Source organism: Sinohyriopsis cumingii, chromosome 2, assembly GCF_028554795.1.
Source record: "Sinohyriopsis cumingii isolate HCF-2022 chromosome 2, ASM2855479v2, whole genome shotgun sequence".
NCBI classification, from domain to species: Eukaryota; Metazoa; Mollusca; class Bivalvia; order Unionida; family Unionidae; genus Sinohyriopsis; species Sinohyriopsis cumingii.
In genome coordinates this window covers 35408702-35428877 of record NC_142962.1, presented here as the reverse complement: position 1 = coordinate 35428877, position 20176 = coordinate 35408702, and the positions used below count along the sequence as shown (strand labels likewise).

At 35.3% G+C, this 20176-nt stretch overlaps 1 protein-coding gene across 5 annotated transcripts in view; it reads right to left on the bottom strand.

Moving 5' to 3' along the window:
- Nucleotides 1-20176, bottom strand: part of LOC149804621 (uncharacterized) — an 81280-nt gene that overhangs the window by 43676 nt on the left and 17428 nt on the right. For 4 of the 5 annotated variants that reach the window (XM_089942508.1, XM_089942491.1, XM_089942499.1 and 1 more), the window contains exons 9-13: nucleotides 18587-18691; nucleotides 17528-17632; nucleotides 12685-12860; nucleotides 9424-9535; nucleotides 1997-2092 (exon numbers count right to left, since the gene is read on the bottom strand). In XM_089942508.1, coding sequence (XP_089798634.1) covers nucleotides 1997-2092; nucleotides 9424-9535; nucleotides 12685-12860; nucleotides 17528-17632; nucleotides 18587-18691 — 594 coding nt within the window. The remainder of the gene's footprint in view (nucleotides 1-1996; nucleotides 2093-9423; nucleotides 9536-12684; nucleotides 12861-17527; nucleotides 17633-18586; nucleotides 18692-20176) is intronic. The other variant, XM_089942520.1, reaches the window with a different exon arrangement.

Sequence of the window (20176 nt, the reverse complement as noted above, 5' to 3'; positions counted from 1 at the left end):
TTCATTCATGACATACTCAACTAAGATATTCATGACATAGGCCTGTCTACCAAGTTTGATCAAAATCCTATCAAACAGTCTCTCTAGTGTAATAAAAGCTCAGCCAATCAGATGCAAGACCACCTTATAAAATCTCACATCTAGCCTACTGTTGATATTAACCTATTTTACAAGAATGATTAAAACTGGGTCAGTTCTAAAGTCTCATATGGTCAGAAACTCATTCATGCAAGATCATTTTATTAATGAGTAGACCTTGTTAAGAAGAAAATTCACTATATATCTTGCTTTTTTAAAGCCTATTTACTAAGTCTGATAAAAGTGATGATCCGAAATAGAGTCACAAAAGTGTTGACAATCACAGCCAATCAGATGCAGGATTACCTTATACAAATCCAGCACATTATGGAATTCATGCAAGACTTTGATCATACAAGCCTATCTTCTCTGTTTTATTCAAATAAGATTAAAGAATATGGCTGCAAGAGTGATAACATGGTCTGCCAATCAGATGCAAGATTACCTGATTAACATTCATGGTCCTCCCTCTTTATCATTCCCCATTAAGATTTTGATGATACAAGTCATATTTTAAGTCAACACCAAGTTAGATCAGCAATATGATTTCCAGCATGGTATCATGATCAGCCAATCAAATTCTGAGTCACCTTTTTTCTTTTACCTGATTACAAGCAAACACCAATATCCCTAAAATCCAAGTAATATGAATGGCAAATGTATGAAGTCTTTCCCTCTCTTTATTTCATGAAATATTTCATTGATTCTATAATAAATACTACACAGAAACAGCCAAACTATGTCAAGGGACTAATCAGACTATTTCTGTTTATGATAAGAATATTAGTTATGACCTGTTAGATGTTGTTGTTGTTGTTGTTGTTGTGGGGTTTAACGCCATTTTTCAGCACACGATAGGCTATGTATGGCGGCCAGTATTAATGGTGGAGGAAGAACCCGGGAAAACCCCGGGAAGAACCACCGACCCACGAGAAGCTACTGGCAAGCTTTCTCACATACCCACATGGGCCGAATCCTAGACTTGAACCCATGCCAACAGAGGTGAGATGGCAGTGATCCATAACGGAGAGCGCTTTAGACCACTCGGCCACTCGGGGCCCAACCCGTTACATAGCTTTGCTGTTTTTCATGGCCACAAAGCCAAAAAGAACTAAAAATAGAAAGTGTCTTATTTAAAACAACAATAATTCTTAGTAACAGAAAAGTAGACAGCATGCCACAGATTCCAAGACAAAAAATGGCTTTACATATTGTTAGCACTTATCTAACAAGTAAAATGTCTGTTAAAACAATTATTTTTCTTACCAAAACACAATTTGGGCTCTGAAAACATGAAAACTCGCTAATGCAAGTCCAACTGACTGCATTCTGCTAAATTACTTACAATCACAAACTTAAGACTCAAAACATAGATATAGGAAAGAGAAGAAAAAAAGAACAATTTTTATAAAAATATTGTCACTCTCTCAGAATGAAATGAGTGGCACATCAAGAGTCACATAAAAGCCCTCCTAAAAGTTCAGCACTCTCAATTTTGTACCACCCATGCTAGTATGCTATACTTTGTTTCCATGGTAAAATAAAATATACTGAATGTGGAAATTTCTAAGTATCAAAGAGCACCTCTACACACCATGCTTGATGGATATACCAAGTTTAATTGAAATACCAGCAACAGTTTCTGAGTCATTCTCCGGGATGTATTCCTCTTGGTAACTTGGCTAACACATAGGTACCAAGTTTGGCTGAATGGATTGTGAGTTAAGCTATGGGAATGTTTGAAGACAGACTGATAGATGTGACAGTATTACATATATGGAGGGCAATAATAAACATAATAAGCAGGAAAGAAATTTGTGGAAAAATTAGTACACATACATACACACAATGTAGGTAACCCATGACAACAGTTAAAATATGTGGCACTTGGATAAGCCAATATTATTTACTGCATTACCTTGGTTGATTTAAGTGCACTTTGAACTTTTTCTGACAATGATTTTTCAGATTTTTCTAAGGCATCCATTGCCTTCCAATTCTTTTCTCTAAGATCCTAGAATAAAAAAGAAATCCACTTTAATAATATCAGTATTGATGAAAATGTTTTTTCTGCCAATATTTTTACTTGGAATATAAAAAGCAAAACAAAACTTTTGCTTTTACAGAATTCATAATGAATGATAGTTATTCAAATCTAATTCAAGCCCACCAAATTATCTCAGGATATATCTAATAAGACTGTCGCCATTCGCGGAACTTCTTTAATCTTATTTAACATCAGTTTTGTTTACCTTGATTTTTAAAATGTAGTGGGGGTGTAACTATTAGGTTATTATGTAATTATGTAATACTTACCCACTATTCATGATATTATTGTGTTGCTTATGTTTTCCTTATGCTAGTCTACAATGACATTATTCACTCCTCCAATTAGTAACTGGGATCAATATCAATATAAAAAACATAAATCCAGTCTGATTCTTCAGTTCACTTACATCAATCAGAAAATCATCCTTCTCTGACTTCAAACAAGACTGAAGGACATCAAAGTGGGAAGGGTGGAGGGAACTGGGCACTAACAGCAGGTAAGTACTACATAATCAAAATTACTTTTGCCATAGCAGCAATGCATTACCAATTATTGTGTTGATGAATTAGCCAGCCCTGTGGGTGGTTCATGGCCTAAGATCAACTGTAAAGCAAACATAACTGCTGTTGTCAATAGGACATTTTACTCAGTCAATTAAAGGATTAAAGTTGCCTATGCAACTAGTGCTTTCATGACTTAGGACATTCTACTGCAGACAGGAACATGACGTGACAATTAGCTGGGCTAATACAACTTGCCCCAAAGTATAAATACTCATCACCATAAGGTAGCTTTCGTGACGTCATTCTAAGTGGAATGATTCAATAAGGTCCAAAATGCATCAACAGCCTGGACTTTATGATTTTGATTTTTATGAAAGAGGTATCTCTCACTGTGAGACTGACAAGCTTTTAAAAGGCCAAACAATCCACCTTGAGACAGTGGATGTTCAAATATTAAATGCATAAAGGAAGAAAGCAAATTTTTAGGTATATTATGTTTCTCAGAGAATACTTACTCAATCACATTACGTTAGGAATATTAACCTGCTGTCTCACGAACCCAGACCTACTAAAGACAAACATCAGTTGTTGTGGGGATTAACGCCATTTTTCAGCACACGATAGGCTATGCATGGCGGCCAGTATTAATGGTGGAGGAAGAACCCTGGAAAACCCCAGGAAGAACCACCGACCCACGAGAAGCTACTGGCGAGCTTTCTCACATATCCACGTTAGCCGAATCCTAGACTCGAACCCACAAAGACAGAGGTGAGATGGCAGTGATCCGTAACGGAGAGCGCTTTAGACCACTCAGCCACTCGGGACCCCGACAAACATCAGCTTTCCCTGCCTATATCAATAGACAAAGGGGGAATAGCTCTTGACCATTACCTCCCCTTAGCATTACCAAGTGTTGCTAGTTTTTAGCTAAGAGAGATACTAATGAGGATGCTTGCAGAGGTTTCTTAAGTAACGTGATTGGGTAAATATTATAGATGAAATGTAATTTACTTAAAAATTTGTTTTTTCCTGCAAATACGTACCCCAATCACATTACATTAGGTAAATAAGTAATAGGAGGACGGGATGCTGAGCATCCGACCTCTACCGCAGGTATCCTTCAAGGGAAGAATAGCTTAATTCCACCATGTGAACGATAACCCATTCTCATATTTACATAAGCTACACAGACTGGAGTTACTTGAACTATGACCCTAACATACAGTTAAGATGAGATTTGAAATCTTAACTGCAAAATTTCACTGGTGAACCCAGTAAAGCTAACATGTTGTATTGATTGAACGAGTTGGGTCTGGTGGCCATCTGCCACCACTGAACCTACCAGACGCAAATGCCAGCCAACAGTATTTATTATAAGCCCGGTCAAAACAATACATTAGAATGCAAAGCTTGTAGAGATGGCTCAAAACTTCTAAGCAGTAATCTTCATGATCAGGTGAGTACAGCAGGCATACAACCCACTTCAGCCACAAAGAACGGGCTTGAAGGGTGATATCCTGTGTTCCGGCTGACACTGGAAGAAAGCAGTGTTTGCTCAAGGCACAACATGTCTCTGCGCACTTCATGTAGTGCTTGAAAGTACAAGCAGGATTTTACATGACTAATCATTTTTACCCGTCCATGGAAGAGAAAGAGAGAGAGAGAGAGTGATGACTAATTACTGCCAGACAGTAACCTATTTTGAGCTACAAAGCCCAACTGCATCAAGAGAAATGACTGAACCCTTTAATCTGAACCAGTGAGAGTTTGGGTTGATATAAGGGACATACAACTCTCTTAACCTGCATGTGAAACATGATTTGTATGATAATGACTTTAGCGAAGTGTAGACTAGATGTGCAAATGTATTCAAATCGAGCCATGTTAAAACCCATTTGAAGACAAATGAGGGATACTGATTGATCGATTGAAACTAAATTTGTTTAAAAGATACAGTAAGTCTATATCCTACCCATTTTTTAAATGAGCAACCGTATCTCCTGTTGTAGAAAGGCATCCTTCCTCTGATTTGATGGTGTATTCATGAAGAGGGGAGAAGAGGATGGGGGGAGAGGACTGTTGATGAACGAAACCCAAAACTTAACATCACTTCACACTGATGAGAACTGAGTGGCTCCAAATGCCAGTGTGGGATGAACAGATTAGTGTAAGGGCAGTTCCAGAGCTGCCTGCCTCAGAATTTCTCTATTCTTCCTCCAAAGCAAACATTGCTCAAACATGGTCGTCAGTAAAGGTAAGGTATGACAAGGATGAAGAGACATGGATCACAAACATGCAATATGTTTTATCAAGAGTAGATTGGCTGAACCTGTCGAAGTGTTGGTCATGTTGTAGTGAGCAGCCCTGGTCACTGAACCTTCCAATCCAAGCCATTGCCTTGCCATTTTCCACCTAATAAAACAGATGAGTGGACATATGAACAGCTACTATATTCTTGTCAAGTGCTAGTAGATTAGTACTAAATGTGTCTGTTGTCTTAAGTCCATCTCCTCCTCGTAGAGATCTACTGATTTTTTAGAGCAGCATTAGGGGTGGAGGGCATTCTAAGTAGCCAACATCTATAAATGTCCTCGATGGCAGCATGAAAGCTAAACTACAGTTCGTTCCATGTTCAGATCTGAGTAAGATCTGAAAGATGGTGGATTTGAAGGAGTTCTGTCACACTAATTGTGCATTGAGGCCCAACTGGGTCTACCTGTAATGCTGGAGAAAACATGCCAGGAGGTATGAAAACTCAATTCCATTCCTATGAAAATGTCACTTGCTCTCCCATGTGGACAAGCAGTCGCGGCAAATGGAAACTGGCAGTATAGGAGATGGTCCAGCTATCACTGGTACCAGCCCCTCCAAAAGGCCTGGCTGGACAGATAGATTTATCACAAATCTTTGTCATAGAAAGAACATGTCACCAACAGTACGGTTGGACAGACATATCTGTCACTAAGATCCCTGTAAATCATAGCTGGCTGAACTGACCCAATGGATCCAGTGTGATAAGTGCGTGGTCAGCCTAAATGCTGGCTGTATATAAAATGTCTGGCAATCACTGGTACTGGCTGCACCAAAGGCAGATTTCTCATTGAAATCTCTGGTACAGTAATGATACGATGATAATAGCATGGCTAGATGGACACATCTGTCTTTAAGATCCCCATATGAACTATTTGGCTTGGACTGCTGGAATGCCAGTGTTTGCTGGACAGCAGGTGATGTTGGGACAGCTGGTAACATTTCAGCATTATTAACGCTTTGGACTGAACAGATCCAGTATGAACCCCATGTGTCCTGACTTAAAAGTCCACAGGCCGTGCTCCCTGGGCTACCTAAAATTGAGGAATACCCTCAGTGAATTGGTATTGCCAACAATGAACCGTAGGTTGCCTTCCTTGATTTACTCGGTCTTTCCTTCCCTTAGATGGTGAAAGGGTAATTGCTCTGAACTTGCATTTCATGTGCTTAGTAAACATTTCTTCTGAAACAAACAAGAGAAAACAAAACATAAATTAGCAAATTAGTATGTGACTAACTAGCTACTAACATAAATTGGCAAATCAGTATATGACTAATTAGCTTAAACGGAAGCCCCAACTTCCACCGACTATTCATAGATGCTGAACTCATAAACGGTGTATACATAGTATAAACTAGAGTCATGAGAGACTTCCATGCTCTGAAGTTGCATATAAATCATTTAAATTGGCATTCTGGTTGGATTATCAGAGGATGAATTGTACGACATTTGGTCTGTACAGCAGCGAAAGAACTAGTGAAACATGTGGTGTAAAATGAAGGTAAAATGCAAAAGTTATTGCCCTTTGTCAATTGATATAGAGAATGAATGATGATTTTCATCCTTTAGTATGGATGGGTTTGTAAGGTAGCAAGCTAATATTTCGAAAGTAATGTGACTGGGGAATGTATTCAAAAGAGAAAAGAACTTGTCTGCCCCTTTCTTTTCTCTTCTGATTTAGATGCATAGAACCATCTCAGTTAAAGGGAGAGATTGGGGATTTCAATAGGAACAGGAGCTAACGAGGGTAACCGATTCTTGGACAGAAACCTCGGCTGCCAAAGAAGAGATAGTAAATCATAGAACCACTGATATATACACAACTATTTTCCCCTCCCAAGGCTAGCGAAAGGCGGAAGAAAACTGTTTTAGGATAAGTTTCTCAAAGGAGGCTTCACTAAAAGGTTCAAGAGCAACTTTTGACAATGAGCGAAGAACAAGAGAGGTGCCATCATGGCATTAACATGCAGGAGACTTTAGTTCAAAGGAATGAACAGTTTTGACATAAGAGGGTCTGGCCCCAATGTGACTCTCACACAAAAAGGACTGAACAGTTCTGAAATATGTGGGTCTGACTCTCACACAAAAAGAGTAATGAGAGAGCTGCTCTGTAACTTTTAATAGTGGATTCCTCATTGTTAATGGTGGATTCTGAGTAATCTTTATCATCAAAAAGAGAAGAGAAAAACCAGCAAATGCAGTTCAAGGGGAGCAAATATTATCAAAACATTACACATTGCACTAGAGAACAACACCAAGAAACAATACTGCAATGCAATAAAAGCCGATAATGTATTACTGTTAATAAATCAGACATTTATGTTACCATGAATAACATATATGCTTTTTGTGTTGAATAATCTTCTAAAAAGGCAAAGGTTAGGCATGCTGACTGGACCTTTACTCAAGGTATGTGGTCTTAAACTAAACTTGCTGTGCAGAAACCATTATTTTCTTTTCAGACTTACCAACAACATAGAACTCTGACACTTCGACAACAGAACATGTTTCATTATTACAAGTGCAACCCATCAACAAAATGTGATCGAGGAACTAACTTATCAAACGTTGTTCTGCAAAACCATTTACCTTGACCTTTAACCCACAAATCAGTAAGCCAATTTCTAAACCTTAACTCATTAACCCCTGGAGATTTTTGTCATTTTCACCTGAGATACAAGTAGGAAACACATTTTGGGGGCTGCTTCTGAATACATCAAAATAAATCTGAGTCCAAGAGATTTCCATTTGTCCTGATGCCTAGTTGTTTTAGAAATGTCATTTTTCATTGGCTGTTTCACTCGTGCATGTGCAGAAAGGATAAAAGTTGGAGGTTTTTTCAGTTTCTTTTTCTTACTGGACCCATCATTTTCATGTCCTGGCCACTTTTGCCTTGAAATCCCCAACTTATCCTACTTTTTGCAAAGGTTTACCTCTCTGTGTGCAGTTGAGATCGGTCTGCCTTAGAACTGAGACCCAAAAGTCTAAAATGCAGAAGAAACAAAACCAATTCTGACAACAGGCGAATTTTTGGTGTAAAAATTTTTTTTGGTCCAATAAAATAAGTTTTTCCACCTGTATTTTGTAATGCGAGTAGAATGTCCAGATTATTTTTGGTATCCTTGCAGAGCTACATCTAATTTTCTGTAATACCACCCAGTTTGGTGTATCTTAAATCTTAAATGACCTTGATGCTACAGAGCTCAGAAGTAGGGTACTACCTCCTGACCCACAACATGGTGCCAGGGGTTAATGAGTTATGTGCAAGTATTCCACCACCATTAGTCAAGGTAAATGGTCCAGAACTCAAGTTATATTGCAAAAAATATTTTTATTAATTCTGTCACAGTGACCTAAACATTTGACCTTTTGATCCAAAATTCAATAGGCATCTTTCTTACATAACATGTAAGTCTTCCAGAATTTGTGGTGAAGGTACATGGATCAGAACTGACGAACTGACATTTTTCTGCAGAAACCATTTTCCTTCTTTAGACTTCTTCCTTACCTGAAGTTCAAATCATTAAAGTTTGACAGCCAGGTCTGTGATCAAAAACTATATATATATATATATATATATATATATATATATATATATATATATATATATACTGTCGAAAACATTTTTTTCCTTTAGTCAGTGACCTTAATGTTTTGATATTTTGACTAAATATTTATGGACCTTCTCCCTGCCCAAAGTACAAGCGATCCATAAAGCAAGGTTCAGTCAGATCTGTGATGATGAACTAACACTGTTGTGTAGGAAACCACTTTTCTGATTTTATTCAGTGATTTTGACCTTTTCATATGAACATTTTTAAGTTTCTCCCTTATCTCAAGTGCAAGCCAAACAGAAAGTTTGGCCTAGGTTTGTTATTTGTTACACAGAATTAACATTACTGACTGTGCAGAAACTATTTTTCTTCTTTTACGGCAGTTTTGATCTTTGACCCAAAAGTCAACAGACTTCTTACCAGCACACGTGCTAGTAATCCAGAAAGTTTGGTCCAAATCTATTAAACACAACTAAAGATATCATGCAGAAACTATTTTTCTTCTTTCTGTCAAAGTGACCTTGACCTTCTGAGAACCAAATCAAGGTGCATTGCTAACCCCTATGGAAACTATCCAAAAAGACTGACATCTGTAGATGATAGAAAATTCTAATACTTGTCCAGAACTATACTGGTAACAGATGATGGAGATGATCACATAATAAGGACATGGAAAAACTAATTATCTGATTCTATAATGTACTACATCCAACTGCTTTGTTTTAGGTATATCTAACTAATATTAAATTTGATTAGTCATGTGCACATAGCACAGTGTATCAGTTTGTCATATTATCTGGAATAAGGGTTGATTAGGGTTAGACATGCATACATAATTTGCACTATTAGCATGGGTAAGAGTTACATAACAAAAAACCTTTCAAGGTGTCATCATGACCAATAAAATACAATCACATGATTACTTACATTATTTTTCTTTTTCTGGGATTCTAAATCTTCCATTAATTTAGAAAGGTCAGCTTTTTTAGAATCCAATTCAAACACCAGTTTACTAATCTCGGTATCTTTTTCACTTAATCTGCAATAAAACAAGCATTCATACAATTAGTCCGATTTAAAATCATAGAAATCATATATAAATAATATAATGTGAAATCATATAAATCATATAAAATCTGTTTTTAAAAAATTACTATTGACCTGTACATTTGAATCTTCAATCTGAATATTGTTAAAAGCTGAAGAAATTCTTAATATCTAGACAGGAACAGGACGATCAGTCATAAATAAAATGTGTTAAAATTGTTCTTTAGTGTATGCATGTATGTATTATGAATGTGTGTGTGTGTATGTGTGTATATATATATATATATGTGTGTATATATATATATATATATATATATATATATATATATATATATATATATATATACACATATACATATATATACATATACATATATATATATATATATATATATATATATACATACACACACACATATATATATATATATATATATATATATATATATATATATATATATATATATATATATATATATATATATATAACACTCTTAGCAACTTTCATAGCATCATCTTCTCTAGCCAAAGTTCTGCTCTGCTACTCTCTTTACACCATGGCAGATTTGTAATAGATTTTTGGATCTCGTGTTAAAATAAAGCCAGACCTGCCAACCCTGACAAGACTGTCTCTGTAAGGCAGTTGATTTTTTTCTCCATAAGTTTAAACAGTTTTCAGTAAGGTGTAACAAAATATCATACACTACTATTATAAAGCTAGAAAACTTACTTAAAAGTTTTGTATTCAAAACATGCAGGAATGGTAAACATGCCACTAGTTCAGTTGCACAAACTTCAGTTCCAAACTAAATACAGCTCAATAGCTTGATGCTATCTCTCAACGTGTCATAATTCTTGGACTCTTTTTCCATTTCACATGACCTCAGCAATCAATCATGTCTCCTGCTATGAGACATACTCAAACTGACATGTCCAATAAACATAATTATGTCCCTTCCTGTTTTTATTCAGAAGAATCTGAATATTCCTCTTCTGTGCTGACAAGTAACACTTTTTCAGAGGATTATTTTCCCTTTCATCTTCAACATGCATCACTTGCTGGATGCCCTTATTTAAAAGAAATTATAATCAAGTTTGACCATGCAGATGCTTTGTATGAAAAAATATGTGCAGTTTAAATTGTTGGATGTACTGTTGTAGAGTTGTAGAGATAGTCTGGTTCCTGGACTAACTCTGCTGAATCTAACATGAAACCCAGATCAAAATCAAACATGAATGAGTCAATTTATCAGGTATTTTCTGGCAACAATCATTTTTCTGTAGCTTTTACTTTTTTCCGTAAGTCTGAACTTTAAGGGTCATTTTCATAAGACTTATGGCAAAATCATTAAGCATTGGCAGGTCTGGAAAGCACAAGATGAGGGTCTCAATTTTGGGATCAAAACATACAATCATTTGTGAATCAGGGGAAAAGGCCTCACGAGGAGCAAAAGATTGTTAAATTTAAAAAAAAAAAAACATACCATTCTAATATGTAAGCAAGTATATATTGTCATGTTGAATATGTTTAAGCATCTTTACTGGAAACCTCAAAACTGGCCACAAAATAATGTAACCAGATTTTTTGCAAATTGGCCACTTTATATACGGAAACTCTCGTGTTTATAATGATGGTGGCATCCCAAGTTTTGTAATGCACTTGTTTGATTGGATAACTATTCCACTGAGAAGCGAGGTATTATTAGAAGAGGTTTACATGCTATCTATCTGATAATTTAAGACTATTTGTTCAATACTGCCATGATGAAATACAAATTTGCAATATGTATTATGTTTTCTCAGCTTAAATTTAGGATTAAGATTTTTTCTTGTTTGAAATTGTTTCAAATTTTGTGAAAATATTCTACATTAACCTGTTGGTTGCATCACTGTATATTATCATCCATGTGAGATGAAGTGGTTAGCAATGGGTATTGCCAGTTAGTTTGAATCACAATAATTGCCCTAAATATATGTATTATGAGAACTGGCTTAAATATGATATGTATTATGAGAACTGGCTTAAATATGATATGCATTATGAGAACTGCCCTAAATATGATATGTATTATGAGAACTGCCCTAAATATGATATTATGAGAACTGCCCTCAATATGATATGCATTATGAGAACTGCCCTCAATGATATGTATCAAGATAATTTCTCCAAATACGATATTATCAAGATAAATGCCCACAATACAAATAATATCACAAAACCTGCCTTCAATACAATAAATATCCCATAAACGGCCTTCAAAATATTATATGTATCATGATAACATAGAAACAAACTGAAAAATATTACAAGCATGTGCGTATTTGCAAAATAAAGATTTGTCATCATTGTATGATATGCTAAATTGCCAGAACAAAGACTAACTAAATGCTTTTCTGTTCTGCCTTTCTTTTAACTGTTCACTAAAGATTAATTTAACTAAAAGAAAGAACACACTTTTAATGATGTTCTGCCTAACAGATGCACCTGATGCTTGCCAGTAAATAAGGGTTGCTTCTATTTACATTCCCCAACATCTAAAATTATAAAGATACATGTGCCATAGTTCTGCACTAATTCTCTAATTATGAATGCCATGTTGAGCCCACAATCAAGTATAGCTTTAAAACACACAACATGGACTCCAAGGGCATCATGTTGAGTGCACACATTGCTGAATGAATGGTCTTAATCATTCATCCAAAGTATGAAGAAAACCCACCAAGGGATTCCAGGAAATATATACAAAGGAAAAGGTTAACAAAAGCCTTAACACAAAAATTCACGAACTACAACTGCATTCAATGTAGAAATTTAGTTAAATAGTTTTTGTCACAAATGTATGTTATATTTATTCCCCCCAAAATTGTACAGATACAATAAGTCATCAAATTTACCAAATTACATTCAATGACTGGTGTTAAACAAAATGTATGGCTATATCAATATTAGTAGACTTCTACAGACTAGAACATATTTTTATTTTACAACTTGAAATCTTTCATGCTCATCCAGCCTGGATTCTGCTTGCGAGTTGATGTTACATCCTTCTTTCAAGCATCTACTAGTCTTTTACTCGCAATTTATACAGTATCCTACCAACAATCAAAATAAGGACTATTTAATACAAGTTTGTGACTTACAATTTTTTATGCTCAATCAGTGTAATTTTGCTGGCATCTTCCTCAGTGGTGCTGCTAACCTCCCCGTTTGGTGCTCCCACCAGCTCTTTTCTGGGTGCATCTTGTCCCTCCCCAACCTGTCGTTCTTTTGTAATCTTGATCTCTGTGGATAAGGACTCATTCTCCTGCTGCAGACTCTGCAATGGAAGACAGATAATAGAGCATGGTAAAGTAGGACCGCTACATTAATCACAAGATCAAAGACGAAGTAGCATGAATCAGAATTCAAACACAAATCTGTTTTGTCTCAAACTGCAACACATTGGGAATAAAAGGCATTCATCTTGCATAAGAGATGCCTCATTTTTCAGAAATTCTGAATGTAGTCAATGGTTGAAAAAGATGGCTGCTTACTGTAGTACTCAAGCAAAATCACTGGAAACATCTAGAAAATGTAGGAATCAAAATAAATATTTTTTTCAAAAAATAGGTATAAATTTCAAAGAAAAAGTACATGATTTCAAAGCTGCAATTGTAAAATGTTCCGATTTCAAAAAATAATTTGATCTTTTACTAAGTCAAGAGAAATCACTACACATGGTTTCTACGGTGGAGTGGGTTCATGCTAGACTGGTTTCAATGACTTGTTTTTATTTTAATATATGTACATATTATCAAAGATTAAATTTTTTCAGGAATTATTAATACTTATTAATAGAATACCTCTGTTAATCAACTAGCTGAGCACCAGCATGAAAGTCAAAATTTCCTGCTGATAATAAATATAACAAACTGCCCATGTGGTGTTAGTATCACTCACCTACTTACATAACAGCTTCTCATTTTACTAAGCAAACTTGTGTAGAATTGGAAAAATTCAACCTATGTAAACAATCTCCCAAACTTTATATAAGCCGAGTTTACCTATGTTACTAATCACAATAAAAAATTCTTTCTTAAGCTATGGCACAATTTTTATACATATTCTTAATAATACATGTTGATCTTGCTTATTTTCAAACTCATCCAAGATATTGATGATGTAAACCCACATTTCAAGTTTAATCAAAATCAGATCAGATATACAGCATGGTAGCAAGTTAACCTCATCAGGTGCATGATCAGCATGTGTTGATTTTGCTCATCATCAAACGCATACGAGACTGTAACTATATAAACATATATTCCAAGTTTTGATCAAAACTGAATCAGAAACGCAGCCTCCATAACAACCTCAGCAAATAATATGCATAATCACTTCTATTATTATGAGAGGAACTTGTTCATTGTTGATTTCCTTCAATATGGATCCCACTTTTCTAAATATAAATTTCCTGGTCTTTTCCAGGTTTTTTCCTGGATGAAATTAATTGTTTCAAGGTTAACATATAACCTATACTGAATGGAATTAAAGAACATTCTGAATTACAGAACATGCATTTTCCAAATCTGAAGATGTTTCTCTTTCAAGGCTCTCCAAAACATATAGGTCAGAAAAGATGATGATGTACAAAACCACAAAATGAGTCACATGAAACAAATCTGACTATATTCCTATAAATTGGCTTTTAAAGCCATTTCAATGTACAGAATACAAATTCTAACTTTACTTTGCTTACCTGCATTATGTTACTACGTGGAAACAACATAATGAGCATAAATTATTTGTTTCCTTTCTAAAGAATTCTAGAGCAATATATGTGCTTGTCATACAAAGTAAACAGTTCCTATCACAGTATGAAAAAATCCCCAATAAATGCAAAGTATTAGAATCTTATCGTGTAAAGAAAAAAGTTTATCTCTGAATTTATGTGTGCCAATGAAATCTCAAACAAGATTTTTCAACCAATCTAAACTCCTTAAGATGATTTGGTTAAAAAATACATCATTTAAAGACATTTACAAAAGGGTTGATTTAAATTTTGACAAAAGACCTTCAAAATTACATACTGTTGTATAAACAAGGACTAAATTTTCTGTAGAATCAATTTGTCTTCTTGTAGTTCAGTAAACCAGTCCCAAAACCTGTATTGATACATGGGCTATTATCGTTTCTTAATATATAATAAAAGGAACGACAATTTCCCATTTCTCCTGCATTCTATTTAAGATCTGCTCTTATCGTTTCTTAATATATAATAAAAGGAACGACAATTTCCCATTTCTCCTGCATTCTATTTAAGATCTGAAACCAATGCTTCAAGCTACATGTCACTGTGTAATAGCATCGCACCAAAGTTCAGCTCAGAGATTCAAAATTTTCTAATTCGTGTTTCCTCCAATATTCCAACCTCATTTTTCACACTTGGGCAATTAGTATGGAGTGGCAGTTAAGAGCAATTACATGCATAAAATTTGGAATCTACCACCTCCGTAAGATAGCTTACCAATGGGCCTAGCAAATTCAAACTATGTTGTATCGACTTAAACCTGCATGAAATCGATAGGAATTTTATCAAAAATGGCAAGCATGATAAACGTTATGTCTCTAATCCACTGACAGACTAGACGAAACTCGGCACAGATGAAACCTGACCCAGTACAACAGGCACTTGATTCTGGGGTAAACTAATCATGTGTACACTCACCAATTAACATGTTACTTGTTGCGTGTACACATGATTAGTTTACCCCGGAATCATGTGCCTGTGCCTGGTACTCGCCATTTGCATTAATAGTCACATGACTTCACAACTCTCACACAATGACATTGGAAGTCTAATAGTCATGTGATATCATCAACAAACTCCTTTTTAATGTCGTTGTACAAAATTTCAATTATATTAAATTCAAGTCTGATACTTTTTGTAAAAACCAGAAAGAACATATAATTCTCAACATATTTCAAGAACAACTACAAGAAACTTGGCCAGTCTGATTCATCACGCAAAGTAGTCTGGTTCCCTGCTTCATATGCTCCCTGTGTGAGAGAGCACATGTCAACGTAGTAGTCACATGATACAACAAAACTCTGGAAGTTGGTCTCAGAAAAAATAGAGAATTTTGTGCTCTTTCGTTTTTGTATTTTATTACATCCAGTTTAAGACTTTCAGATACTATTTTTTTCTACAATATTTGAAAATGATGGTTGAGAGATTCTGTGTGCACATGCGACTATTAATAAAAATCACTAGTACCAGCTCAAATTTCATCAACGCATTAGTTTTATCGTCTTTCAGCAGATTAAAGACAACGATTTTAATACTCGCAATTTCTGAGAACCCCCCCCCCCCCCGATTTAACAACATTTAAGTTTGCTAGCCCATCCGTAAAGCGGCTAAATATGCTTTAATGCCACCATGTTGGCCTCATGTGATTCTAGACTGGTTTTCATACCTTCCATAAAAAAGATACGGATATTGAATTGTCTGTAAAACAAAAAGTCTGCCAGATGAATCTAATCCTTTGAGCGTTTGGATCATCTCAACAAATATATTTATGGCAAGCACCCAAATGATCCATACTGCAACCTCCTAATATTCTGGTTAGAACTTAATAAATTTAACTCACAATCAGTTCAGTTATGACTCAATTGCATAACTGTTTCAGGCTCCAAGCTGTGGAAGAAAATTCCAGGATTTTTCCAGACTTTCGTCAATATTTACAAAATTCAAGGACTTTTCATGGTTGGGAAAAAAATTATCATTGCTCCCGATTTTTTACTCCCTGATTTCCCAGTAGCGTGAGAACCCTGCTTCAAGACCATATTGATATAAGTTCTTATTCCAAGTTTGATCAAATTTAGGCCAAATAAGTGGCCTCCAGAGTTGCAACAAGTTTAAGCAATCACATACAAGATCACCTAATCAAAATACGCATGATATTGTAAGATCACCTCATCAAAATAAGTATGATATTGCAAGACAACCTCATCAAAATATGCATGATACTGCAATACCAACTCAACAAAATACCAAACTCATCAGAGAAATTTTGCTGTTCTAAAGCCATATGTATTGGGATTAAAACTGGATCCTTAATATGGCTTCCAAAGCAGCAAAAAGCTGAGCCATTCTTATGCATATCAAGTCATTAATATGTGTGCATCTCACTTACTGAACTTATACATGATCTCGATGATGTAAACATTTATTCCAAGTGGGATCGATATAGATCATAAGTTCAGCATCCAGAGCAGAAACAAGTTCCATCAATCGCATGAAAGATCACCTTATGCAGGGATCTCACTCATTACTGAACCCATCTGAGATCTTGATATAAGCATGCATTCCAATTCTGAATAAAATTATACCAGAAACATGGCCTCAAGAGTGCTGAGGTAAGTCAATTAGAAGATTACCTCATTAATATGCATGGTTCTTGCTCTTTATTCAACCAATCGAAGATCCTGACAACACATCCAAATTCAAAACATATCTATAATCTAAATCAAATCAGATATATGACTTCCTGAAGTTGAATGATCATAATGATGTATGCATACATTCCAAGTCTGATCAAAATTAGATTAGAAATACAGCTTCCAGAGTGTTAAGAAGTTTAGCCAATCAAGTACAGGATCAACTCAATATGTACAGCTCTCACTCAATGTCAAACCTGTCAGAGATTTTGTTGAAATAAACCCATATTTCAAGTCGGATTGAAATCTGATAAGAATCTGTATTTCAGAGTAGAAACAATCATGTACTGAGAGATGGATGATGCAAGAAAGACAATACACAATAGACATAGGACCATACCTAATTATGGCCAGGTGAGCTCCAGATATAAACATTTTAAAAATAACAACGGTCATCAAAGAAGAAAATGAAAAGTTTCCACTAACATTGTTTATTTTAATGTATTTATTTCTATTTTTCTAATCTGACATAATTCAAAATCCTATCTAAATCACAGAAATTACCTTCAACTTGGTTTCCAGCTCTGCATTTTGTCTATCAGATTCTGAAAGTTTCTTTTCCAAATTCTTTAGGTTGTTTTCAAGATTGCTCTTCACATTTTCTGCCTCCTGCACAATAAATGATTCACATAACTTCAACTCCTTTTATACAATTAATTTTACTTGGAACAACAATATAAACATGAAGAAATTAATGAAAATCACACTAAAGTTAAATCTAATTATCAACAGTCGAGTCTATCTTTATGGGATTTAGACTTTTCTTGACTATGCCAAATCAAAAGTCCAAGTTCATCATGTGAGAAAAAAAATGTTGCAAAATTATACTAAAGAATGGCACAAAATCAGATGATCTGCATATTTTAATAAGTTGTTGTTGTTGTTGTTTAACGCCATTTTTCAGCACACGATAGGCTATACATGGCGGCCAGTATTAACGGTGGAGGAAGAACCTGGGAAATCCCCAGAAAGAACCACCGACCCTCGAGAAACTACTGGCAAGCTTTCTCACATACCCACACTGGCCGAATGCGAGACTCGAACCCACGCAGACAGAGGTGAGATGGCAGTGATCCGTAACGGAGAGCGCTTTAGACCACTCGGCCACTCGGGGCCCCATTTTAATAAGTATATCGACAGATTTGCTGATTCAATTAATCACACCAACCATTTTCATATGTAATAAATCTACATACATTATAACATCTCTTTACCACTCATCTAAGTTGTGAAAAAAAAGATTACAGTTTAAAGGAGGTAAAAATTTATTTTAAATTTCTAGCAAATATGTCCATGGAACACTAATGCCCAGTTACACTGCCTAAGAAATTGACCTAAACACACAAAATTTAACTGGATGGGGATATGGACAGACAAGAGTAATACAATCCAACCACAACTTTATTTTGAGATAAATATGGCAAAAGGGAAAATTAGATGATGGTTGACAGAGAGCTCTTAATGGATATAATATGAGGTTGAACTGTATCCACGTGTGCTCATTTGGGAAATTTATTTTCTGGACTGGCTCTTTTTGTTCTAATCAAAAGACGAAAAATTTACCTGTCTTGCAGTCTGCACATCAGAGTTTTGCTTCTCGGCATCAGCCAACTTTTTCTCCAAGTTCTTCAAATTGCCTTCTAGCTCCTGCTTTAATCTATCTGCCTCCTGTTCATAAAAAGGATATTTTAAAAGAATTTAACACAAAAATTGACCAACTGATACATCTGAATTCCTTTAAAGTTTAAAAGTATAAAGGAATCCTAACACAAAAACTTCTTTTTACAACCACATGTAATGTGATATCTATAACATAAACAGACAAGAAAATTCACCAGAAATGTGCTGGCGTATAGAAAGAGAGAGGCAACAAATTTGAAAATTTCAAACATGTACTGTATACTGTTGTTGTTGATGTAGAGTTTAATGCCATTTTTCAGCACAAGATAGGCTATACACGGTGGGCCAGTATTAGTGGTAGAAGAAAAGGGAAAACCCAGGAAAGAACCACTGACCCACAAGAAGCTACTGGTAAGCTTTCTAACATACCCACATTGGCCAAACCTAAGACTCAAACCTATGCAGATGGGTGAGATGGCAGTGATCCATAGTGATGAGTGCTTTAGACCACTCGGCCACTGTACTGTATATACTTGCTTATAAGTCAAGTCAAACTGCAAACAACAAAGATCCTAAGCTGCATAACATAATGCACCTGTAGACCAGAATCTGTGTTATTTGTTTTACTAATTATTTCTAAAAAATACTGCACAAATCTGAATCTGTGCAGTTTGCAGTTGGACTCAAAAGGGAGTATATACATCAAGTCCCCACTGCTGATAAGAGAGAACATAATTTAAAAACTGTCTCGAAGTTTTGGACAATTAAACAAGTGTTTTTTTCAGAGCAAATAAATTATTTATGATAATTTAATTTGAACAAGACAAAAAGTCTAATACAGCTATTCAGAAGTTCATCTCACACTGCTTTGTTTTCGATGTCATGAGACATTTTAAAAAGTTTAAAATGTAAAACATTTTTAAAATGCCACAAGACTGAATAGATAAAAAAAAGTTCTGTTGATCTATGCATATAGCACATGAACAGCAACATAACGTAAAATACAAGACTTAAAACTCCAACACATGTTGTCGTATGTTGTTGACATGTACACAAAACTAAATGGGTTTCCCCCCCCGCCCCCGAGTCCATGGAAAACAAGATTGGTTTGCTGAATAGATTTGTTGAAGACATTAGGCAGAGATGCAATTATACATCATAACAAACAAGTTTTTCCCCAGACTCAGAGCAAAACACGAATATGATTTCTATATTACCCACATCTTTAGGCATTCAGAATCAAAAGTAATTAGGGATTTATAAAAGTTGTATGTGGTTTGTCCAAGAATACTGATATGTGATCGCAGTGAAAATAATTGTTGCAATCTGGGTGTACAACACAGAAATAATGACTGAACATTAAGCATTGCTATAAAATGTAATAAAACGAGGCCTACTACTGACATACACCCATGATCGAGGCAATACTGTAAATTGTAACCTTTATGTCAAGGTTAAAAGGTTGAAGAGTACATGCTGCAGAATGAATTTTCCCATAATGACTTATAAACAAATGAAAATACTTTAACCAAA